Source organism: Mustelus asterias, chromosome 15, assembly GCF_964213995.1.
Source record: "Mustelus asterias chromosome 15, sMusAst1.hap1.1, whole genome shotgun sequence".
Lineage (NCBI taxonomy): Eukaryota > Metazoa > Chordata > Chondrichthyes > Carcharhiniformes > Triakidae > Mustelus > Mustelus asterias.
In genome coordinates, this window is record NC_135815.1 from 85,108,866 (window position 1) to 85,135,073 (window position 26,208).

Sequence of the window (26,208 nt, forward strand, 5' to 3'; positions counted from 1 at the left end):
CAGCCCTGACCCCTGGAACACCTTGAATAAGGACCACGAGGGCCCACCAGTTATAGACCCGTCATTGCATTCGCATACAGCCTCCACTAGTGTAGAAATACACACTTCATTGTGATCTAGTTGCACAGCAGGCTTGGGGTTACCTCTGCTAAGCAGAGCACAGATTTGGATCCATGGCAGGCAGAGGCAGTGACAACAGATTAGAACAGAGGACGGAGGAGTCATTCCACATTCAGTCTGATGTCATTCCACTGACATGCTGGCATTTTGTGGTCACCACTGAAAAGGTGGCGACCGCCATTGAGATCTTGATCCAACAGAATACTCAGTTTCTGATGGATATGCATGAAGATCTACACACCATCGCTATAGCCAAGAGAGTGTTTCAGCAGTAGCTAGGCAAAAAGCGGATACAGCACCTCAATCTCCAGCTGCTCAGGCCAAGGTGGATGCACCGGCTCCACAGCTGGAGACCCAAAGCAGGCTGGGATCCTTCAGAGGACACCTGCCAAGGCCATCACAGACCACAGGATATAGCGGTCCTCAGACTGTCTCCACCTCTACTTGGATGTCAAGGAAGAATGTAAGCGGAGCGATAGGGGAAGAAAAATGAAGAAATTTTGAGAGCACAGAGGTGGCATTGGTGTTCACTAACTGTATATACTTTGCACATTTAGAAACATATTTTGTTTCTCAAATTCTCATCTCACAAATGGCTCTTCAATTTGTTGCAATGCTCTGAAGTGATACAGGGCTAACAGGTGCCTCCCCATATCACATATTCGCCATGTCTGTTTTAGGTTTATAGTGACTCACACCATCTCATTACAGTGTGCTGCTTTTCTGTCCATTGCAGTGACATGAGCAAAGCCTCTTCCTCAAACAACATGGTGGTTAGACAATGCATATCTTTGACTTGCCCCAGAGGATTACATCATGTGGCCTCATGATTATGGCTTTTGTTGTCTGGTTTATTCTCCTGATGTTTCTTCACTGAAGACTGGTGTTACGATCCAGCTGATATTAATTGCCGCGCAAACCAAATCCCAAAGGGAAACTTAGGCTATGTAACATAACTCTTCTTCTTGTATTTCAATAACAAGAAGATAATTTACTGAATTCAAAGCATTTTATGGCTGCATGGTGGGTCAGTGTTGACATGATTTCCTCCCTCCTCTCTATTATTCTGCCCCTTGACCCTCAAAGCCTGTCCATCTCTACAGGTTACAAGCTAGGAGTGTGATCAAATAATCCCCACTTGCATGGATTCTGTTCCAACAACACCCAAGAAGCTCAATGCCATTCAAAATAAAGCAAGGCTTGATTGGAATCTCATCTACCATCTTAAACATTTGCCCCCTCCACCACCAGTGCACTGGGCAGCATAGTGTTTATCATTGCAACACCTCATGAAAGCTTCTTCGACAAACCTTCCAAACTTGTGACCTCTACCTCCTGCAAGTTACGTACCATCTTGACTTGGAAATGTACCGCCGTTCTTTGACTGTCACTAAATCAAAGCTCCCTCCCGAATAGCACTGAACCCTAGTACCCATGAACTGTAGCAGTTCAAGAACGTGACATATCACTACCTTATCAAGGCACAGTAAGAAGTCTCACAACACCAGGTTAAAGTCCAACAGGTTTATTTGGAATCATGAGCTTTCGGAGCGCTGCTCCTTCATCAGGTGAGTGGACTCAACTCACCTGTTGAACTTTAACCTGGTGTTATGAGACTTCTTTCTGTGCCCACCTCAGTCCAACACCTCATACCTTATCAAGGGCAGTTAGGGATGGGTAATAAATACTGTCCTTATAAGCACACCCACATTCGCAATATTGCCTGCTTCCAATCAACCTGCTGCTGCAATTCTAACTCCTGCTTTGTCACCTCTGGACTCAACTGTCCCAATGCTCTCCTGATTTCACCTCCAGTTCTCCACATTCTGTAAACTTTAACTCATTTCAAAACTCTGCTATCTTTATCTTATTCCACACCAAGACCCGCTCACCTATCACTCTTGTCCTCATTGATTTGCACTGGCTCATGGTATTTCAGTAACTTTGATTTAACTTCTCAACATCTTTTCCAACCCTCCAACCCTTCCCAGAACCCTCCAGTTCTTAAACTCTGGCATCTTGTGCATCTCCAAATCTCGCTCCTTTAAGATTTGCTTCAAAACCAAACTTTTTGACCATGTTTTTAATCCTTTCTAACATCTCCTTTGGTTCAGCAGTCATTTTTGACTTATTATATCTTTTGATGTTTCTCTGTAAATACAAGTAAACAATCTCTCCTGAATCAGATTAGCATGAATTATAAGGGATAGGATTTATAGTTATTTGGAGAGTAATGAATTGATAGGTGATAGTCAGCATGGTTTTGTGGCAGGTAGGTCGTGCCTTACTAACCTTATTGAGTTTTTTGAGAAAGTGACCAAGGAGGTGGATGGGGGCAAGGCAGTGGACGTGGTATATATGGATTTTAGTAAGGCGTTTGATAAGGTTCACCATGGTAGGCTTCTGCAGAAAATGCAGATGTATGGGATTGGGGGTGATCTAGGAAATTGGATCAGGAATTGGCTAGCGGATAGGAAACAGAGGGTGGTGGTTGATAGTAAATATTCATCATGGAGTGCGGTTACAAGTGGTGTACCTCAGGGATCTGTTTTGGGGCCACTGCTGTTTGTAATATTTATTAATGATCTGGATGAGGGTATAGTTGGGTGGATTAGCAAATTTGCTGATGACACCAAAGTCGGTGGTGTGGTAGACAGTGAGGAAGGGTGTCGTAGTTTGCAGGAAGACTTAGACAGGTTGCAAAGTTGGGCCGAGAGGTGGCGGATGGAGTTTAATGCGGAGAAGTGTGAGGTAATTCACTTTGGTAGGAATAACAGATGTGTTGAGTATAGGGCTAACGGGAGGACTTTGAATAGTGTGGAGGAGCAGAGGGATCTAGGTGTATGTGTGCATAGATCCCTGAAAGTTGGGAATCAAGTAGATAAGGTTGTTAAGAAGGCATATGGTGTCTTGGCGTTTATTGGTAGGGGGATTGAATTTAGGAGTCGTAGCGTTATGTTGCAACTGTACACAACTCTGGTGCGGCCGCACTTGGAGTACTGTGTGCAGTTCTGGTCCCCACATTACAGGAAGGATGTGGAGGCTTTGGAGAGGGTGCAGAGGAGGTTTACCAGGATGTTGCCTGGTATGGAGGGGAGATCCTATGAGGAGAGGCTGAGGGATTTGGGATTGTTTTCGCTGGAAAGGCGGCGGCTAAGAGGGGATCTTATTGAAACATATAAGATGATTAGAGGTTTAGATAGGGTGGATAGTGATAGCCTTTTTCCTCTGATGGAGAAATCCAGCACGAGGGGGCATGGCTTTAAATTGAGGGGGGGTAGTTATAGAACCGATGTCAGGGGTAGGTTCTTTACCCAGAGGGTGGTGAGGGATTGGAATGCCCTGCCAGCATCAGTAGTAAATGCGCCTAGTTTGGGGGCGTTTAAGAGATCCGTAGATAGGTTCATGGACGAAAAGAAATTGGTTTAGGTTGGAGGGTCACAGTTTTTTTTTTTAACTGGTCGGTGCAACATCGTGGGCCGAAGGGCCTGTTCTGCGCTGTAATGTTCTATGTTCTATGTTCTATGAATTATGAATGTATAGCAGCACAGTGACAGTGGCAATCTGCTGCTTAGACTCTATGACATCATATTTAGTTCAGTACCATTCCCACCTCCTTGCTAGCTCCAATAGCTTAATGTTCCTTACTTGGTTATTTATATCACTTGTTGTTAAGCCTGGAGCTACCTACCCTAATTTCTTGCTCTACGAATATCTGGGCTCTTTATGGACATTACTTTAAGCTTTATTTTGTCCTTAGCCATTTCACTTTAAGCAGTTTCATAAATCACTTGCTCTTAATTCAGCATGAATCAATGCCATCTGCCACTTAACATGTCCTTACATGGGGCTCCTCAGGGCATTTTCATGATTTCTTGTAGCTTATCTTCATGTTTCCTTAAGGCCATACTGTTTTCTTATCATTTCTGCTCATGTACACTGAATTAGTTTGTCATTATTGTCATATCATCACATCCCTCCTCTATCCTTCACTTCATACATGTGTTTCTGAGAAGAAACCAGTTTGTCAATACCCACCATTAACAACAGACTGAAGGGAATCATCTGAATTCAGCTTTCAGTTTCGGCTTTTCTTCCCACTCAACAAAGTCCCTTTCACTACAGCTAGATTTATGATAAATGTATTTCTTGTTCTTATTAAATGTCTCTTTAACTAATGCTAATGCATTAGGATGGCAGGGTAGCACAGTGGTTAGCACTGCTGCCTCACAACGCCAGGGACCCAGGTTCGATTCCAGCCTTGGGTGACTGTGTGGCGTTTGCACATTCTCCCCGTGTCTGCATGTGTTTCCTCCCACACTCCAAATATGTGCATGTTATGTGGCTTGGCCATGCTCAATTGCCCCTTAGTATCAGGAGGATTGGCAGGGTAAATGTGTGGGGTTACAGGGATAGAGCCTGGGTGAGATTGTTGTCAGTGCAGGCTCAATGGGCTGAATGGCCTCCCTCTACACTGTAGTGATTCTATGATTATTGCTGATACCCTCTGGCTGATCAGTTGTAGGTGTTTTCACTCATTCAATCTCCCATCACAGAGTTTCAGGAAAGTTCAATTTCCACCAATTCTTTGGAAACTTAACAATACCCCCTCCAAAAGATGAATTGCTTGACCTTTTTTATTTGAGTTTTTCTTGAAGAAAAACATAAGACTGAAAGTGCCGTTATTTTTAATCCACATTCTTTGCATTGTACCATTGAATAGTTTCATGAGTGCCATATAACCCATATTGTGGTAACATGACCAAATCTATGTTGTAGCATTTTGAACTTATAAGATACAGTTAACTGGTCATTCATCCCATTTCTGTATTTAGGACAATGAGTTATAATACTTGGCTGCTGCAAATGCTTCTATAACAGTGCTGACTGTACTTTAGAAACAGTGTCTACAAAGTGCTATAACACATTCCTGAGAGAAGTGAGGAATTACACAAATAATGCAAATTGTCTCCAGTTACTAGCATAATTGCTATTTAAAATCAGCTTTCATGTATTTCTAGGACTCTCACTGAGCTTACTTGTTCAAATCAGGAATTGCATTGCTGCAGATTGGGAAAATAAGTGACCATGTATAACAATTGAACTCAGTGCGTCCACTATTTGCACTACAGTTGGCTGATTAAATCAGGAGGAACAGAACAGCAGTGGGTGGTAAGGTGACACATTAGGTAGATAGCCCAACAGTGCAGATAAGCACACATTTACGTAATAAAGGCAAAATTCTGCAGATGCTGGAAATCTGAACTAAAAACAGAAAATGCTGCAAAAACTCAGCAGCCTGGCAGCATGTAAGAAAGAGAGAAATAGAGTTAACGTTTTGAGTCCTTATCAGTCTTGAAAGCTTCAAGAACAAATTTATATAGGACCTTTCATGACCTCAGTATGTCCAAAAGCAATTTGCAGCCAATGGAGTACTTTTAAAGTGTGTTAACATAGGAACCTCTCAATCCTATTCTGCCTGATCAGCATCTTAACTCCATCCATCCTTCATGGACTCATGGTATTAAGGGTTATGAGTCCACCAAGGATGGATGGAGTTAAGATGCTGATCAGGCAGAACAGGGTTGAGGTGTTCCTATGTTCAAACACTTTAAAAGTACTTCATTGGCTGCAAATTGCTTCCAGACATACTGAGGACATGAAAGCTCCTATATAAATTTCTGCTTAAAGCGTTCAAGAGTGATAAGGACTCAAAATGTTATCTCTATTTCTGAATGGTGAAGCAGGCTCAAAATGTTTTTGTTTTGAAGCTGTTTTGAAATTTTTAATTGACCTATAGCTTCACCAGCTCTTTGCGGGTGAGAGTTCCATATTCCAGTATCTTTTGCATGAGCCAGTAGATTCTGACATAACCCCTCAGTGGTCTCTCTCTATTTTTAAGGTAAAGCCCCCCTGTTCTGGAATCTCTCAGCTGACCAAATAGTTTAGACCTATCAACCGATCAATTCTTTTGTTCATCTTAAACATCTTAATTAGTTCACCCACCAGTCCTCTACACTGGAGGGAATACAAGCTGACTCTATGCAACTTGTTCTCCTGCTTTAACCCTTTTAGCTCCAGTATGTTTCTGGTGAATCTGCACTACATCCCCTCCAAGGCCAATATATCCTTCCTGAAATGCAGAGTTAAGACCAAATGTCATATTCCAGATGAGCTCTGACCAGGGCTCTGTACAGCAATAAGATAACTTCCATCCGTTTGTATTTCAGCCCTCTTGAAATGAAGGTAAACATTCCATGAGCTTCTTGAATTATTTGTTTGTCCCTGTCGACTAGCTTTCAGTGATTTATCTAATTAGACTTAGAAAATAGGAGCAGGAGTAGGCCATTCAGCCCTTTGAGCCGGCTCCGCCATTCATTATGATTGTGGCTGATCATCCAACGCAGTAACCTGCTCCCGTTCCCTCTTCCCCCCCCCCCCCCACCTGCCATATCCTTTGATCCCTCTAGCCCCAAGAGCTATATTTAAATTCTTCTTGAAAACATACCATGTTTTGGCCTCAACTGCTTTCTGTAGCAGCTAATTCCACAGGCTTACTGCTCTCTGGAAGAAATTTCTAATCTCAGTCATAAATGGTTTAGCCCGTATCCTTAGACTGTGACTCCTGGTTCTGAACTCTCCTGCTATCAGAACATCTTTCCTGCATCTATTTTATCTAGTCTTGTTAGAATTGGGCGGCACGGTAGCACAGTGGTTAGCACTGCTGCTTCACAGCTCCAGGGTCCCGGGTTCGATTCCCGGCTCGGGTCACTGTCTGTGTGGAGTTTGCACATTCTCCTCGTGTCTGCGTGGGTTTCCTCCGGGTGCTCCGGTTTCCTCCCACAGTCCAAAGATGTGCAGGTTAGGTTGATTGGCCAGGTTAAAAAATTGCCCCTTAGAGTCCTGGGATGTGTAGGTTAGAGGAATTAGCGGGTAAAATATGTGGGGGTAGGGCCTGGGTGGGATTGTGGTCGGTGCAGACTCGATGGGCCGAATGGCCTCCTTCTGCACTGTAGGGTTTCTATGAATCTATGAATTTTATAGGTTAATACGAGATTCCACCCCCCCCTCAAACTTTTAACTCCAGCAAATATAATCATAACCGACTCAATTTCTCCTCATATGTCAGTCCTGTCATCCCAGGAATTAAACTGGTAGACCTTCGCTGCATCCCCTCTATAGCAAGAACATCCTTCCTCAGATAAGAATACCAAAACTGTCTACAATATTTCAATGTGGTCTCACCAAGGCTGTGTATAATTGCATCCCTGCTCCTGTACTCCTCTCACTATGAAGGCCAATATATCATTTGCCTTCTTTACTGCATGTCACACCTGCATGCTTACCTTCAGTATGAAGACACCCAAATCTTATTGCACATTCCCCTCTCAAAATCCAAAGCCACTCAGATAATAATTTGCCTTCCTATTTTTGCTGCCAAAGGAGATAACCTCACGTTTATCCACATTATACTGCATCTGACATGCATTTGCCCACTCAACTTGTCCAAGTCACAATGAAGCATCTCAGTATCCCCCTCACAGCTCACCCTCCCACATAGCTTTGTGTCATCTGCAAATTTGGAGATATTACATTTAGTTCCCTCATCTAAATCGTTAATATATATTGTGAATAGCTGGAGTCCTGGCACTGATCTCTGTGGTACTCCACGAGTCACTGCTTGCAATTTGGAAAAAGACCTGTTTATTCCTATTCTTTATTTCCTGTCTGCCAACCAGTTTTCTATCAATCGCAATACCTACCTCAACCACATGCATTTTAATCTTACACGCTAATCTCTTATGTGGGACTTTGTTAAAAGTCTTCCAAAATAAACAACACCCACTGCTTCCCGCTCATGAACTCTATTAATTACATCTTCAAAGAATTCTAGTAGATTGGTCAAGCATGATTTCCCTTTCATAAATTCATGCTGACTCTGTTTTCCAAATGCTCTGCTATTCAATCTTTTATAATGAACTCTAGCATCTTAACTCCATCCATCCTTCATGAACTCACAACCCTTAATACCATGAGTCCATGAAAGATGGATGGAGTTAAGATGTTGATCAGGCAAAATAGGATTGAGAGGTTCTTCTGTTAACACACTTTAAAAGTACTTCATTGGCTGCAAATTGCTTCCATCAACCTCATTTACTTCAGTGTATCAGCAGGCTTAGATATACCACTCTCTATTCCTGAAACCATCATATATTTATAACATGCAAAAAACCAAGGCTTCAATACAGATCCCTGAGGACACCAGTAATAATATTTTGCCAGTTTGATCATATACCCATTATCCCTCTTCTTCCTGCCAATATATTTTCTACCTAAGCTAGTATGTTGCCTCCCTGTTCATATACTCACATTTTTGTTAACAGTGACTTACATGGAACTTTGTCAAGTGCCTTCTGCAAGTCCATATATAATAATATCCATTGCTAGTTATTGTTGTACTGAAGGAAACATGGTCATCTAAATGACCCTACAACTAATGACCCTATGAATTTAATTCACTGTCCAAAATACTGGTGCAATGTGTATCAATTACTGCCTTCATTTCAGCACAGAATTTGGCATCTGGTCCTAAAGCTATGACTTCCCACTAGCAGTTGGTCCATAATGTCTGTTGAAAACAGTCCATTTTCTTTTAGTGCTATAACGACAGCTCAGGTCAATTCATAGCGTTTTGTCTGACACTGAATGTCGTGGATTCAAAACCCACTCCAGAGGCTTCAACATAACCTAGGCTGACATTCCAGCTCGTTATGGAGGGAGTCTTGTGTGGACAAGGGGCACAATATCTCTGTGATGAGATATTAAACTAGCCTACCAGTTCAGGTAGAGGTGAAACCTCTCATGGCAATATTTTGAAAGATTTCTCCCAGTCTCCTGTTCTAAATTCCTCCCCCAACATAATTCAACTCCTTTGCCATTTCAGTGATGTCACTATATGCACGTTGACTGCATTTCAAAAGTAATTAGGTTACAAAGTTATAAGGACATGATTTCCCGCAAGTTTTTTTTTCTTAATGATTATACTTTATGTATTTCAGACAGCACTTTCAGCTTTCCCAATGGTAGCCCACTGTTTTCCCAAATGTCCAACGCAGCGCTGAACATGGACAATATCACCGAACCTACTAGCCCATTACAACAAAAGATCTACTGTATAGAAAAATGGATCGATTATGAAGACTTTTGCAAGTGTTTTCAGTAAGGCAAGACTCCTGCTGTTAATATCCTATTTCAGCAGTTACAAATTTAATTCCATCCGGTTCTTGTACCCAATTATTCATTTATAAAAGTTGACATAATTCAAGTAAAGAATATCAGGGACCAAAAACGATGGGGTCCCAATCCAAGTGAGTACACTAGGCTTCCACCTGCTGGAACTTCCAGCTTGGATCTTGCATGAAGTTTATGAGATCAGTGAGAAGCCATGTCATTCACATGTGGCCAGTGAGTGCCTTCATCACTATGAATGAGCAAGCGCTCATGTTTCAAAAAATCTCCAGTTCCTACCAGCTGTATTGGGGTAGCAGGGAGAATGGTTTGGGAAGAATGATTCATATCTCACTTTTCACAACCTTGAGATGTCCTCAAATACTTTACAGCCAATTAATACTTTTAATTGTAATTCCTTTCATTTGTGGGTGGCATGGTGGGATAGTGGTTAGCACTGCTGCCTCACAGCACCAGGGACCCGGGCTCGATTCCCAGCTTGGGTCACTGTCTGTGTGGAGTTTGCACATTCTCCCTGTGTCTGCAGGGGTTTCCTCCGGGTGCTCCAGTTTCCTCCCGCAGTCCAAAGATGTGCGGGTTAGGTGGATTGGCCATGCTAAATTGCCCCTTAGTGGTAGGAGGACTAGCTAGGGTAACTGTATGAGGTTATGGGGACAGGGCCTGGGTGGGATTGTGGTCAGTGCATACTCGATGGGCTGAATGGCCTCCTTCTGCACTGTATGATTCTATGATAATGAAGACAATATTGTGGCCAATTTCTACACAGCAAGTTCCATGAGTATTAATGTAATAATGCTCAGATCATTGGTTTGTTGGTAATGTTGGCTGATGAATAAATATTGGCCCTGGGGTTACTCCCTTGCTCTTGTCCACAATATCATTACTGAATCTTTTAAGTCCACCCGAGAGGACAGGTAGAGCCTTGGACAAGAGGATGTTTCCTCTTGTGGGTGAGTTCAGAACTAGGGGGCAATGTTTTAAAATTAGGAGTTGCCTTTTTAGGACAAGAGATGAGGAGAATTTGTTTCTATTGGAGGGTTGTGCACCTTTGTAACTCTTTGCCTTAGAAGGTGGTGGAGTCAGGATCATTGAATAATTTTAAGGTGGATGTTAAAGGATTCTTGTTATGCAAGAGAATCAAAGATTATCAGGAGTGGATGGGAATGTGGAATTTGAAACAGAACTAGACTAGCCATGATGTTATTGAAGGCAGAGCAGGCTGGATGAGCCAAATGACCTACTCCTGCTCTTATTTCATATGTTCATATCTTTAACATCCTACCCAAAGGGCTGCACCTCCAACCGGGTCGCACTTCCTCAGTGCTGCACTGGAGTGTCAGCCTGGAATTTTATGCTCAGGTCTTGAGAGTGAGACATAAAACCACAACCTTTGCATAGAATAACCTTGACTTTACCATACAAAAACAGTTTATTTAGCTCAACTGGTCTGTATTGATGTTTGTGCCAGACACAAACTTCTCCAATATCTCTGCATCAAACCATACCAGCATCTCATCTTTCCTCACGTACATATCTAGCTTCCCCTTAAATGCATCTAGGCAATTTGCCTCAACCAATCCATGTGATAGCAAGTTCCAAATTCTTACCAGTTTGGCCGAGTTTCCTTTTGGATTTATTAGTGCCTTTCGTATATTTACAACCCTTAGTTTTGGTCTCCCAACATATGGTAACGTCTTCTCCCCATCTGCCCAATGAAACCATTTCAAAACCTCTATCAAGTCACCCTTATGCCTTCTCTTGAGGTAAGAGCCAATGCTATCCAACCTTTCGATAGTTATAGCCTATCCATTCTGTAGTCAGATATTTTTATTCATTCATGGGATGTGGGCATCACTGGCTAGCATTTATTTCCCATCCCTTCCCTAATTTCCCTTAGAAAGTGATGGTGAGCTGCCTTCTTGACCCGCTACAGTTCATGGAGTGTAGGTACACCCACAGTGATGTTAGGAAGAGAGTTCCAAGACTTTGACAGTGAGGCAACCACAATATAGTTGCAAGTCAGGATGGTATGTGGCTTCAAGGGGAACTCACAGGCGGTGGTAGTGTTCCCATCCATGTGCTGCCCTTGTTCTTCTTGGTGGTAGAGGTTTGGAAGGTGCTGTTGAAAGAACCTTTGTGAGTTAGTGCTTTGCATCTTGTAGATTGTACACCCTGCTGTCACTGTACATCAGTACTGGAGGAAAATAATGCTTAATGTGGTGGATGGGACGAAATCAAGCAGGCTGTTGTTCTGGCTGGCCCATTCAGTGGCCTCCTGCCATGCACCCGCCTCCCCAGCAGAAAATGCACCAGGCAGGCTTTGGTCTGGCAATGACCAGCATTGACCCGGCATGATGGACCCTGAGGGAGGTCAAGGAGTTAGGTCCAGTGAATATTTGTCCCTCTGCCAATTTCACAGTCCTTTGAAATAGGCTTTGATTGACAGCGTAATGGTTTTATAAGCATTCTAAGCCTGATTGACAGCTATGGTTTCTTCAAAGGGAATAAATGATTTGCAAAAGAGGAAGTGAAACCACTTGAAGAAATCACAGCTGTCAATCAGGCTTAGAAAGTTTATAAACATTGCTGTCAGGAATAGTTAAAGGGGGGAGGGTACTTCAGATGCATTCAACCTTGAAGGGAAAGATAAATAGATACAGCTGACTGGAGGCTGAGTAAAAAACCATTAAGCTGCTGAATGGAAGATCATCTGTTCTGTACCTAATTTTGGCAATTCCTCCATGAAAAGTGGGTGACCTGGTGTACATCTTTGTTTATTGTTTCCAACATGGCCAGTTGTATACATGCATTTCTGCTCAGTTAAGAAATGCTTTGATTGTGCATGATTTAGAGGGTCGCAATAATCTGTCGCACCTTGTGGTGTAAGGTGGTGGTTATCTGACCATTTGCATGAAAATGTGTATTACCTGGATGTTGCAAATCTTTACCCGAATGAGCCTGTGGAATTCATTACCACAGGAAGTAGTTGATGCCAAAACATTGAATGTATTCAAGAGGCAGCACTTGGGGCAAATAGGATCAAAGGTTCTGGGGAGAAAGCAGGATTAGGCTATTGAGTTGGACGAGCAACCATGATCGTGATGAATGATGGAGCAGGCTCGAAGGGCAATGGCCTCCTCCTGATCCTATCTTCTATGTTTCTATATTTGATGGCTGGATGTCTACTACTTTGAGCCATTCCAAATGACCAGCCAATATTTTAAGGCTGGCTGCACTGTTAAGTTTGAAGTCGGTTTCAAAGCTTTTAACTTCCAAATTCTGGTTCTTGACCCCCTCACTTGTCCTAGGAAATCTGTATTTTCATTTCTTTCCTTATTCCCAATTTCTTGAATGTCTGCCTTTAGAACATAGAACATAGAACAGTACAGCACAGAACAGGCCCTTCGGCCCATGATGTTGTGCCGAGCTTTATCTGAAACCAAGATCAAGCTATCCCACTCCCTATCATCCTGGTGTGCTCCATGTGCCTATCCAATAACCGCTTAATATACATTCTCATACTTTCTTCCTTTCATTAATTTTTTAGATTTACAGAAATGCTTGAAGTGTCCTGTCATTCTGCATTGAAAACTCCCTGTGCCCCCTGCTTAGTGATTTTGCCTTCTGTATTGCTTTTCAGTGCCACAGCATGAGTATTTCCCAATGGTTGCTGGAGGGTTTCTTGCCCTTTTGCTTATTTTGGTGGGATTTTGAGTGGATGCGGCTGCCGCATTTTAGACTTGCCCGACGCTTTGGCATTTCAATGGATTCGAGGCCAACCTCGTTCCCTAAGTTTGGCCTACCCAGCATATCGAATAGCTTGTTTAGTGTTAGGTCATTTTTGTCTGTAAACAATCTGACATTTTTTTTGTCGCGGACTCTGTCGACAATACATTCGCGAGTAAGTTTATTTTTCAATGCACCATACCCACAACAATAGGTCTGTAAGAAACAATTTGACAGATTCTCCAGGCTTTTGGGACCTCTGATTGAATTGTCAATGGTATGTCCTGTCCACAAGGAGCAGGACAAATCCAACCAGTGAATTGTAGCATAATGGGTTAATGCAACAGCTGGGCTAGGGAAAGAACGAGTGCTGGAGCACAAGTCCTCAGTGCTATTGTTGGAATATTGTCAAGGTCCTTGGTCATTGCAGTATCCATTGCCTTCAGCCATTTATTGTTATCACATGGAGTGAATCGAATGCTGAAGACCAGCATCTGTGATGCTGGAGAACTTCTCCAGTGCCTTTGTATCCTTTTTACAACATGGAGACTGGAACATTGGAGTCCTCTAAGTTATTGTCTAACTAAGGTTCTATCTACATTTAAGTGACTAATTTTGGTCAGCATATATAGAAGAACTCCCTGCTCTTTTCAAAATAGTGTCAGGAGTTGGACTGCTTTCTTGTTCAAATTCCTTTAAACACCAGTGTGTCCCCACATGCATTTGTAGAATTGAAACGTTGTGGGCGCGATCTTATCGGCCATTCACATCACGCTCTTGCTACAATGAGGTTGGAGAATTTGGCGCCCAGCCAAACCTCCGTTTACTGCAGTGGGATGGGAAAATCCCACTAGCGTGAACGGCCATAACAATGGCTCATGTCTGTACTGAGACGTCATATTATATGATTCCTCTATGAACACTCAGGTTTTTAAACATCATACAACAAAATTCCAGTGTGAGAGCTGCATACAGAGATCACTAACCCTTCTTAAATTGCTCCTACGTATGACCTCCACAATCCATGAATCCCACTAATAAATCATCGTAAAACAAAGATGCATACAAATGACATCAGAATAACTACATGGAACCAGAAAATGCATTGGTTTGATTCAGTTCTTTCAATACCATCATTCTGTTATCATCATTATATTGTTCTCATAAACTCTTCCCATTCTCCATAAACACAAGTGGCCAAGCAAACACATTCCAGACTAGTACAGACATGAATGAGTAAAATTCACACATTCTGTATTTATGTATTTATGTTCACCCGAAAATAATTTTAACTGACCCAATGTTGATCCCAAAGACAGCCCAAGACTCGGTTATAGTGGAACTCTTGTACTATCAGATAGGACTCTTTGTGTTACCTTAAGTTACCGATAACTTAAGAGGATAGTTTTTGGTGAGGGAGGAGAAGCAGGGAGCCTGTGGCAAAACTTTGTCTCCTGACAGAATTTCTGCCTTGCTTGACTTATGTAATGCCAGAAGAGGGGGATCGAGGAACTGGCATTGTCTTGAATGGAAAGTCCAAGGACCAGAGTTAAAACTAGTCACAGTTAAATTTCATGTCCTGCCTAGATCAATGTAGATGTTGTTTGAAGGGTTCAATATAGGTATAGAAAAGTGCCAAGAAGACTCATTTGTGGGGCGGCATGATGACATAGTGGTGAGCGCTGCTGCCTTAGAGTGCCAGGGACCCGGGTTAAATTCCGGCCTCGGGTCACTGTCTGTGTGGAATTTGCACATCTCTCTGTGTCTGCTTGGGTTTCCTCCGGGTGCTCCAGTTTCTTCCTACAGTCCAAAGATGTGTGGGTTAGGTTGATTGGCCATGCTAAGTTAAGCCCCACCCACAGGCTTCCGCAGCACAATTCAGAATCGCTGCTCTTTTTTCAGGCAGAGTGCGTATGGGGGAGCCTGAGAACAGGTCTAGAAGTCGGATCTGAAGCACTCCCAGTTTCAAGTCCGCCCAGCACTTAAAGTTAAAATGGTAAAATAGGGCCCTCGGTGTCAGGGGGATTAGTAGGGTAAATATGTGGAGTTACGGGGATAGGGCCTGGGTGGGATTGTGGTCGGTGCAGACTCAATAGGCCAAATGGCCTCCTTCTGCACTGTAGGGATTTTATCATTCTATGGATTCTATGTGTCTTCAGTTGAACTCAATGGAATTAAGTTGAGAGAATCTGCTTGGAGCTTTGAGTAGTTAGATTAGGTCCTGAATGATTAAAAGTATAAGAAGAATCACATGTGAATTCAGAAGAATAGTAATTTAATGTAGGAATTCCAGCTTATTATTTTCCTTTCAGAGGATTAGATCATTTAATTTCTACTGTAAATATACATATTACACAGCTTTTAATTACACCTTTGTCCTTAGTTACGTGCTTATTAGTATAAATCTAATAGGTCTGTTGTGATGTTCCATTACTTTTTCTTGATGAGAGAAGAATCTGTTGAATGGAGTATTAAAAGAATTAACAGGGAGGGTTTGCAGTTCATGCTTCAGAGATATTACTGAACGTCTACCTTGGTAGCAATATATTCTCTATGTTGTAGAGAGTTGGGATTCACCTTTGAGCTGAATATGAAATAAAGAATTTGTCAGATATAGAGTAAGAAGGATGTAGATACAAATATGGGAGAAACTTTTCTTAGCAACACAATGATGACATCCTTCACTAACAGTGAAATGCTGATCTTCCAAATGGTAACATCATGAATTTATGTTTCACATTTAAGCAACCAAGTACCACACGAAATGTATGATCAAAAGCAAACTACTGAGGAAATCTGAAATGAAACAAGTTAGAAATAATCAGCAGGTCTGGCAGCATCTGTGGAGTAAGAAACCGGGTTATTATTTTAGGTTGATGATCTTTTGATTAATGCTTCTGCGCAGGCCACACACAAGTTGGTCCCTTGTAGGTGTGCGCTGTGCCAAAAATATTTAAAGGAGGCACACATTGAAAGCAATCATCTGCGCACTAAAGAAAAGAATAGATGGAACATTGTTACAGAGCAGCTCCAGCATTTTATGTTGTTAATTATTACATACAAGCAGTTTGGCCCAACCTCTTGAGCATTTTGTGTTCATTTTCAACAACTGATTTTATTAAATTTTCATTTGCTTTCAGGAAGTTGATCATTTTCCATAACCCAAGTAAATACACTCATTCATTGCAAAAGTCATGTTTGAAGGTAACATTCTTGTATTTGGTGTACTTTCTGTATTATAATTGCATTCCTAATTTTGTTGGATAGTTTTGTAATAAATGCATTTCACTCCTATAAAGACTTCAATTTTGTCTGTTTTCATATGGAATACATAGTTGGTCATATGTAATAAGATACAATGGTATTGATAATTGATTTCAAACACATTTCTTGATGATGTTGTGCTAATATGAAAAAGGCTTACAATTGTATAATCTCTTTTCATAGAATCCTACAGTGCAGAAGGAGGCCATTTGGCCCATCGAGTCTGCACCGGCCACAATCCCACCCAAGCCCTATCCCCATACATTTACTTTAGCTGGTTCTCCTGACAATAAGGGACAATTTAGCATGGCCAATCCACCTAACTCGCACATCTTTGGACTGTGGGAGGAAACTGGAGCACCCGGAGGAAACCCATGCAGACACGCGGAGAATGTGCAAACTCCAAACAGTCACCCAAGCTGGGAATCAAACCCAGGTTTGGCACTATGAGGCAGCAGTGCTAACCACTGTGCCATCGTGCCACCCAATCTCTTTTGTTAGATTAAATAATTTGCTGAAAGGTGAATTGCTTGACCTTTTCAAATTTCACTCTAACTTCATTGCAGTGTTAATGTAAGCCTCACCTGTGACTAATAAATAAATTTTAACTTTTTAACTTTTTTCATATTTCAGGTCTTTATTGATAAGCTGTTTTAGTATCTTATTACACTGTCCATAGGGTTTACTGTCTATAAATCAATATTATCAGTATTATGTTTTGAAAGTGTAACCTTCCTCATCATGTATTTTATAACTCAAGCATCTGAAATTAATATTCAATGCAGCAGTATGTGGCATGATTTGGCAGGTACCAGGTTACCTGGGTGCCCTTGAGGTCTATGTCTGAAACCAGAACATACCAATTAGATAAAATACTTCATTTTTCTCTTGGCTTAAAGGTCCTGCTAACAATGAACATTAGTCCAAACTCCATGTGTCCACTCTGTTATAATATTATTTTCTCTTTCAGTCAACCACCTATATTGCATATTGCCAAATATTGATGGTCTGTGTTTCAATCACTAACTCTTGCTTTCAAATAATCCACAATCCTCTGTCCAAAAAAAAGTTTTCTCCTGCTTTCAGTTCACAATCTTAGGTTTAATCTTAGATTTGTGCCCCCCTGTTCCAGATCTCTCAATCCCTTCATTATTTTAGACACCACTATCGAATCACACTTCAATATTTTCTATATAAAGATGGATGTACAGAGATTTCAAGAAAGAAAGAGAAATTGAGAGTAGAATGAAGGAATACAATAGACCAGGATTGACTTTGAAAGACACATTATTGAGAATAGCATCAGAACCCAATGTCATAGTGATGTTCAACATACGAAGGATCTAAAAGCAGAGCTGGAAAAAGATTGATCGACTACAGTCCGTCTCTGTTCAATCGAAAAAGACTTAAGCACATCCTTTTGTAAATGCATCTTGTACACATTGCCAAGTGAAAACAGAAACCAGGAGAGCTTTTAATGGGAGCCCAAACCAATATCGTCTGTTTTATACAACCAACAATAATTAAAAATAACCCTTGTTGACTGAGGGAACTGCCCTGAACACATTCAAAAATCCTACCCCTTCTCATCACAAACATTTTCCCTCTGTTCTCATCTATTTTTGAATGATTAAAATCTCCTCCAATAATCATTAATATCATTTCTGTAATTGGTATGCCGATTTCAGTCTCAGTTTTAGTTCCACTGTTCATCTATCTATAACATACTCCTGGAGTATGATTGATCGGATGTCATTCCCCATGTTAATGCAAAATAATTCTGCGTAGACTACTTCTTTATTTAAATCCTCGTGTTCCAGCATTCTGACGCTGTCCCTAATGAATTTAGCCATTCATTTTATTTTTACTCTATGTTCCTGCAAGTTTTATACCTAGGTCATTTAATTGCCTGTGAATTAACGTGCATACTTTTCAATTTGAATTTCTTGGTTTGCTCTTTTATATTTTTTTCTCTGCATCCTGATTTTTTTTTTGTCGTCTAATCATGTTTAAACTCAGTCAATTTTCTACCCCATTATTTATTCCAAATTAAAACAGAGATTGTTTTCCTTTTTCAGCTACACATTCTATTCCCTTACTTTCTCCCTGCCCATAGTAGTGTTAGTTTAGCTTGGAGCTCAGGTTAACTTTCCCACAAGTGTATTGGTTCCAGGAATAAGCTGTTCTATCATAACAGCTCACTACTGCTAAAAAAGCCTTCCTACGTTCCAGGAATCTGAACTTTTCTGCCTGCACACCTTCTCTAGCCAATTACAGAGAATTACTATTCTGTAGCGGCACGGTGGCACAATGGTTAGCACTGCTGCCTTACAGCGCCAGGAACCCGGGTTCAATTCCCGGCTTGGGTCATTGTGCGGAGTCTGCGTGGGTTTCCTCCGGGTGCTCAGGTTTCCTCACACAGTCTGAAAGGCATGCTGGTTAGGTCCATTGGCCATGCTAAATTCTCTCTCAGTGTACCTGAATATGTGCTGGAGTGTGGCAACTAGGGGATTTTCACAGTAATTTAATTGCAGTTTTAATGTAAGCCCACTTGTGACACTAATAAATAAAAAATAATCATCTCCATAATGTAGCTTTTCCTCTAGTAACTGGTTCAAGGCACTGTGAGTTATTCCAAGATGACAACCACAGAAATCCTGCTTTTTACTGTTATCACCTGACAATTCCTTAATAGGAGCTGATATAAATATTTGCTACTTCACTAGTTCTGTTATGAAAAACAACTTCTGGCTGATCTTTCTCACTTTTCACACCTACTCTGTTATTTCTCCAGTGCTTGGGAAGGTAAAACCCTTTGGATTCATGTTCGCATTACAGCAACGGTTGCACGCTCAATTGAACCTTCCTCTATTTAACTCCCTTCTGTAACCAAGCCGAATAATGGGTTGACATGATGTCCAAATCATTCATGATAGCAAAGGACTGAGAAATAGTTCCACCTCATCAGTCGCAGAGAAGTGAATCTACTGCAGAAATAGTCAAGACTCATTTTAGCAGAGGTAGATTGGAAGTGGCGCAGACAATTTTGTGTGAAAGAAAGTTGTAACATTTTAAATCAAAGTGAGTAGTGGTGACTGACAGTTCTGTAATTTAGGTAGGGAGATATGAACCAAAATCAGATGGTTTATGTCAGCTAAGGCAAGCAATAGGGATGTCAGATTGAATGTAAATATGTGCATCTGCTTTGCATCAAAACTTTTCTGCCTGCACACCTTTTCTAGCCAATTAGAGCGAATTACAATTCTCTTGGGGCCCGGTGGCACAGTGGTTAGCACTTCTGCCTCACAGCACCAGGGACCCAGGTTCAATTCCTGGCTTGTATTAGAGTAGGAGGAAAATTAGAAAGAAATGGAAGTGAGAAATGGATTTCAACATGGAACCATAATGGGTCCAAAATGACTGGATTTGAGCAGTGTTGAAGTTCAAGGAAAGGAAGTACCAATAAGCTAAAAGCTGAAGCAATTCATGTAATGAGATTTTTAAAAAATTATTCATTCATGTGAGCTTCACTCGTAAGTCCAGCAGTTATACTCCATCCTTAATTGCCCTCGAGTACTTTTAGATCTGAGATGTTAGATTTTACTGCCCTTTATATATCAAGACAACAAATATCATGACATCTTAGTTGTCTTAGTCATTCCAACTCTGCTATCCATATCCAAAGTCGCCCCAAGTCCTGTTCACCCATCACGTCTCTGCTTACTGATCTACATTGTCTCATAATCTGCCGATGCCTCAGTTAAAAAATTCGAACCTTGGTTTTCAATTTCCTTGATAGTCTCATCCTTTCCTTTCTCTGTAATTTCCTACAACCCCAAAATCCTTAAAAATCTTTGCACTCCTCAACTTCTGGCCTCTTACAAATTCACATGTTGTCCCTTCAGTTGCCTAGGCCTAAGCTCTGAAATCCGTCCCTAAATTTCTCTTACACAATCCCCCACCCCGCAACTCTCGTTTCTCCTTTAAGACGCTCCTTACATCTTTGAACATTTTTTTGGTCACTTGCACTAATTTCTCCTTTTGTGGCTTGATGTCCAATTTTGTTCGATAATATTTCTGTAAAGCACCTCAGAATGCTTTCTTACATTAACGTCACTGTATAAATCCAAATTATTGATGTTGGCTTGCTTCCTGGACTGTGGAAAGCTGCAGGGTATAATGAGCTACAAGGCATACAGTAGCAGGAATTAGTAAATTCACAGCTTGGTTGAATGTGAATTGTATTGTCTTAAATATATATATTTACTTATTTTCTACTGATTCAGATTTGGTATTCCACTAAAATAAACTCTATGACAATGATTAAGCCCACAGATGATCGAGGGCCATATTATCTACATGTGGACAACACCAAACCCATAGAGATGTTGATTACCTTCTCTGCCCTGGTGCGCTGGGGAGACATCAGCTGTGAAAAAAGCCTTAACAAAGGAAACAATGACAAAGGTCAGTGAAATAACTCCTCTGAGGCCGGTGTCCCTTCATCAAATTTAGATTTATTTGCATTGTAAGCAACGCTCAGACAGGTACTTCCTCATATAGAGTATAAACCTGGAGTGCCAGTATCCCTGACGCTCCACATTATGTACACATGCAGGGCTCAGTGATTGGACAAGCCATGACTGCCCTAATCTAGGAGCTCATGTTCTAAGAAGTCCACATTGTGGGCCTTGTTAAAGTCATTACAATTAGTGCCTGATACATTTATCTACAGATGCATTCAAAGTGATCTGCCAATCAGTTAGATTATGGCTAATCTGCATTTTAGCTCCATCTACCTGTCTTGGCCCTTAATAACCCTTAGTACACCTGCCTAATAAAATGAATCATTCACAGTTGTGAAATTTTCAGTTGATATAAGTTCAACAACTTTCTGGCAGAGTCCCAGATATCCAGTGCCCTTTGTGTGAATGAGTGCTTGCCGACATCACTTAGCTCAAAATTTAATTTATGTGTCCTTGTTCTGGACTCTCCCGCCAGAGGAAGAACCTTGTTTCTATCTATGCAATCAAACCTTTAATCATTTTAAACAGTTTAATTAAATCACCCCTTAATCTGCTATATTCAAGGCAATTAGAACCTAATCTACACAAGCTATCCTCATATTTTAATCCTTTTTATTCCCAATATCATTCTGATGAATCTGAACTGCACCCACTCCAAGGTCAATATGTTCAGGAGTGTGACTGAAAGATTTCATTACAATATTCCAGGTGACATCTAAACATAGATCTGTCCATCTATAATGTCATGATGTGGAGATGCCGGCGTTGGACTGGGGTGAACACAGTAAGAAGTCTCACAACACCAGGTTAAAGTCCAACAGGTTTATTTGGTAGCAAATACCATAAGCTTTCGGAGCACTGCTCCTTCGTCAGATGGAGTGGAAATCTGCTCTCAAACAGTGCAGACAGACAGAATCAAGTTGCAGAATACTGATTAGCATGCGAATCTCTACAGCCAGTCAGGTCTTAAATGTACAGACAATGTGGGTGGAGGGAACATTAAACACAGGCTAAAGAGATGTGTATTGTCTCCAGACAGAACAGCTAGTGAAATTCTGCAAGTCCAGGAGGCAAGCTGTGGGGGTTACTGATAATGTGACATAAATCCAACATCCCGGTTTAGGCCGTCCTTATGTGTGCGGAACTTGGCTATCAGTTTCTGCTCAGCAACTCTGCGCTGTCGTGTGTTGGGAAGGCCGCCTTGGAGAACGCTTACCTGAAGATCCAAGGCTGAATGCCCGTGACTGCTGAAGTGCTCCCCCACAGGAAGAGAACAGTCTTGCCTGGTGATTGTCGAGCGGTGTTCATTCATCCGTTGTCGTACTCCAAGCGTTCTCCAAGGCGGCCTTCACAACACACGACAGCGCAGAGTCGCTGAGCAGAAACTGATAGCCAAGTTCCGCACACATGAGGACGGCCTAAACCGGGATGTTGGATTTATGTCACATTATCAGTAACCCCCACAGCTTGCCTCCTGGACTTGCAGAATTTCACTAGCTGTTCTGTCTGGAGACAATACACATCTCTTTAACCTGTGTTGAATGCTCCCTCCACCCACATTGTCTGTACATTTAAGACCTGACTGGCTGTAGAGATTCGCATTCTAATCAGTATTCTGCAACTTGATTCTGTCTGTTTGCACTGTTTGAGAGCAGATTTCCACTCCATCTGACGAAGGAGCAGTGCTCCGAAAGCTTATGGTATTTGCTACCAAATAAACCTGTTGGACTTTAACCTGGTGTTGTGAGACTTCTTACCATCTATAATGTAACATCCATGTCTTGTTTTCCAAACCTCTTGTGACAAAGACATACCATTAGCCTTTGTTAATTATTTTTTATTACCAGTGACTGCTTTTCCTCTACCCCTAAATTTCTGTTCGTCCACAGCTTTTAGCTTTTCACCATTGACATGTGATGATACCATGTTAATTTCCTATATTTTGTGTTTAAGGTGGGGCTTGCTTTCAGAGGCAGTGTTTTGTTTTAAGAGTCAATTAATCTGATAAACATGTAGCATATGCTAAGAATGCAGGCTAATAATTGGTTTCAGCTAGGAATGTGTTACTTTGTGGACCTTTTGTTTATTTAGGTTCTCCTGAGATTTTAGACTAGATATGCAGAGTCATGTGAGTTTTTGATTAGGTTGATTGACGGGCAGAATCATGTGATTAAGGGGATGAGCTAAGTTTGCAGGAAAGTCCATTTCATTTTCATTTTAGAATACAAGCAGTTGCTGCCTGGGCTGCCAGAATAAAGCAATGACTCTCTGTCACTCTCTCTCTCTTCAAAGGCTTTCTGAAAGCTCTAAACCTGGTAATCTAAGTGTACTTGTGTTTTGCGAAATAATTTTAAAGAGAGGTATAAGTCTATAAGAGAAAATATGCTTGATTGGAACTCATAGTGATAGGTTAGCAGTTAAGAATTTTATCTTGTCATGTTTAAGTATTGTTCAAGTGTTAAAAGTTAAGCTAATTAATTTGTTATAATTAAACTGTGTTATTAAAATAAAGTTTATTTTGATAAAAGAACAAAGAAGAGTGCAGCACAGGAACAGGCCCTTCAGCCCTCCAAGTCTGTGCTGATCATGATGCTGTAACTAAAAAAACCTTCTGCTCTTACTCAGTCAGTATCCGTCTATTTCCTCCCTATTCATGTACCCATCCAGATGTCTCTTAAATGTTGCTAATGTGCCTGCTTCCACAACATTCTCTGGCAGCGCATTCCAGGCACCCACCACTCTCTGCGTGAAAAACCTCCCCTGCACAATTCCCTTAAACTTTCCCCCTCTCACCTTGAACCTGTGCCTCCCTGTAATTGACACTTCCACCCTTGGAAAAAGCCTCTATCTATCCACCCTGTCTATGTTTCCAATGAAAACAATCCTAGTTTATTAAACCTCTCCTCATAGCCAACACCCTCGAGACCAGGCAAAATCCTGGTGAACCTCCTTTGCACTCTCTCCAAAACTTCCACATCCTTCTGATAGTGTGGTGACCAGAACTGCAAGCAGTACTCCAAATGCAGCTTAACCAAGGTTTTATATAGCTACGACATGATTTCCAAACTCCTGTATTCAGTGTCCCAGCTGATGAAGGCAAGCGTGCCATATGCCTTCTCAATCACCTTGGCCACCTGTGTTGCCACTTTGAGGGAACTGGACGTACACACCTAGATCCCTCTGTATGTTTGTAATAACTCCACAGAGGCGAAGGTCCCGCCACCAAAAGTTCCTTTATTTACAAGACGTACTATACAACAGAGTGCTCCCTGCTTCAGCAGGCAGGGAGACTGACACACCTGCTTTAAATGTGGAACATGAGGCTCCCTGATAGAAGTCAATCAGGGAGTTCATACTGTAGCAGGCCAACCTCATTTGCCTGACATATTAAAAACTTCCTAGTTTCTCAGTAGAATCATGCCTGGAGTGAAACAAATTTATCCCCATACTAATGCCAAAAATAGAAGATTGTTGATGTCTAGTCTGACATCATAATATACCTTGGGGTTTTTGATTGGTTCCTTAACAAACATTGAGGGCCCTTTTCCAAGATCAAAAGTCAGTGGGTGTTGTGGATCTGGTATGATTTTTCAAGTGCTGCATTTGGTTAGTTTAAATAGGGAGTGTCCCTTTGAGTGGCTAAAAGATTTCCTGGGTGTGGAAGAGGTCACTCAGTGTGGTTTACAAAGGGTGGTTAAAGCAGAGCTTTTGGATTTGACAAAATAGCTGAAGTTGACTTTACCTGAAAGGGTGAGGAAGCACAAGGTCATTTCAGTGATAGCTCAGCATTTAAATTTACCAGAGACACAGTTGGAATCATTGGAATTGGCTAAAATTCAATTACAAATGAAACAGCTTGAATTGCAATGAGAAAAATAATTGAAACGGTTTGAACAAGAAGAAAAATTGAAGTAGTTCAAACAAGCAAATAATTTAAACAGTTTGAACAAGAAAAAGAATTGAGACAACTTGAATTGCCATTAAAAGCAGCGGAAAGGGAAAAAGAGAGTTTTTGAATTTCAGAAACTGGAACTGAAAAGCGTACTTCAACTAAAGCTGGCAGAGGCAAATGTAAAAGTTGGGAATAGTGATGAGGACAGTGAGGAAGAATTAACCCCTCATAGTGAAAGGCCTAGTGGGGATGTTTAAATACATTCAAGCGCTGCCAAGGTTTGACAAGAAGGATGTGGGAGCCTTTTTCATTTCAAATGCGCAAGTAGCTAAACAATTAAAATGGCCACAGACCATGTAGGTATTGTTGGTCCAACAAAACTGGTAGGTAGACCTAGTGAGGTGTTTGCATCGCTATCAGAGGAGGCATCTAGGCAATATGATGAGGTGAACAATGCCATCTTAAGTGCATATGAACTAGGGCCAGAAACCTATAGAGAGAAGTTTAGCAATCTAAAGAAGGAACCAGGTTTGAAGTATATAGAATTTGAAAGAATCAAACAAAGTAACTTTGACGGGTGGATAAGAGCATTGAAAATAAAGCAGACGTATGACACTCTTAGGGAAACATTTATTTTGGAGGAATCTAAAAATTCACTTCCCGAAGTAGTGAGAACTCATATGGAAGAGCAGAAAGTTAAAACTACGAAATTGGCAGCAGAAATGGCAGATGATTTTGAATTGGTTCCTAAGTAAAGGTTTGGTTTTCAATGTGAGGGATAGAAACTGGGGAAAAGAAAAATCCACAGGTGGTCAAGGCAAAGGAGATCTTGTTGGAGATAGCAAGGGTAGTTTGCCTCAGGTTAAAAAGGAAACATGAGAGTGGAAGAGAAATAGGAAACCTTTGAAATTTTCATTGTAATAAAGTTAAACACAAAGTTGCAGTGCTGGTGGCTTAAGAAAAGCACTGGGAAAACAGTGGTAAAGTAGATGAACCAATGAGGTTTGTTAAATTGGCAAAAAGAAATCATGGTTGAAGCTGAAGAGGTGCAAGTGAATGTACAGTCTGTTCAGGGGTTGGTTGATTTCTTTAAATAATGTATTCATGTGGGTAAGATTTACTCATGTGTATCAGGAGGAATAGGTAACGAAATTAAGATTTTAAAAGCTACAGAATCAAGTCAATCTTTAATGATGGGAGATGAGGAGATATGTAGTTTGGAAGGTGTATTGCCAGAAAAGGTGGAAATATGTGAAATTAATGATGAAATCAGTAGTGTTCCATTAAGTAAGGTGAGGTAAGACAGATGAAAAATGGGCAGAAGTTCAAGTTGTATTACCAGTGGGTTATAGAAAGGAGGTGTTGCGGGTAGTGCATGAGGTTTCAGTAGGAGGTCATTTAGAAGGGCACTGGATGTGGCAGGACTGCAGA

At 41.2% G+C, this 26,208-nt stretch overlaps 1 protein-coding gene across 1 annotated transcript in view; it reads left to right on the top strand.

Annotated features, from left to right (window-relative positions):
- adgb (androglobin) overlaps positions 1-26,208 on the top strand; it is a 287,462-nt gene that overhangs the window by 152,149 nt on the left and 109,105 nt on the right. Inside the window, exons 15-17 of the mRNA XM_078230490.1 lie at positions 9,180-9,326; positions 15,841-15,905; positions 20,646-20,826. Coding sequence (XP_078086616.1) covers positions 9,180-9,326; positions 15,841-15,905; positions 20,646-20,826 — 393 coding nt within the window. The remainder of the gene's footprint in view (positions 1-9,179; positions 9,327-15,840; positions 15,906-20,645; positions 20,827-26,208) is intronic.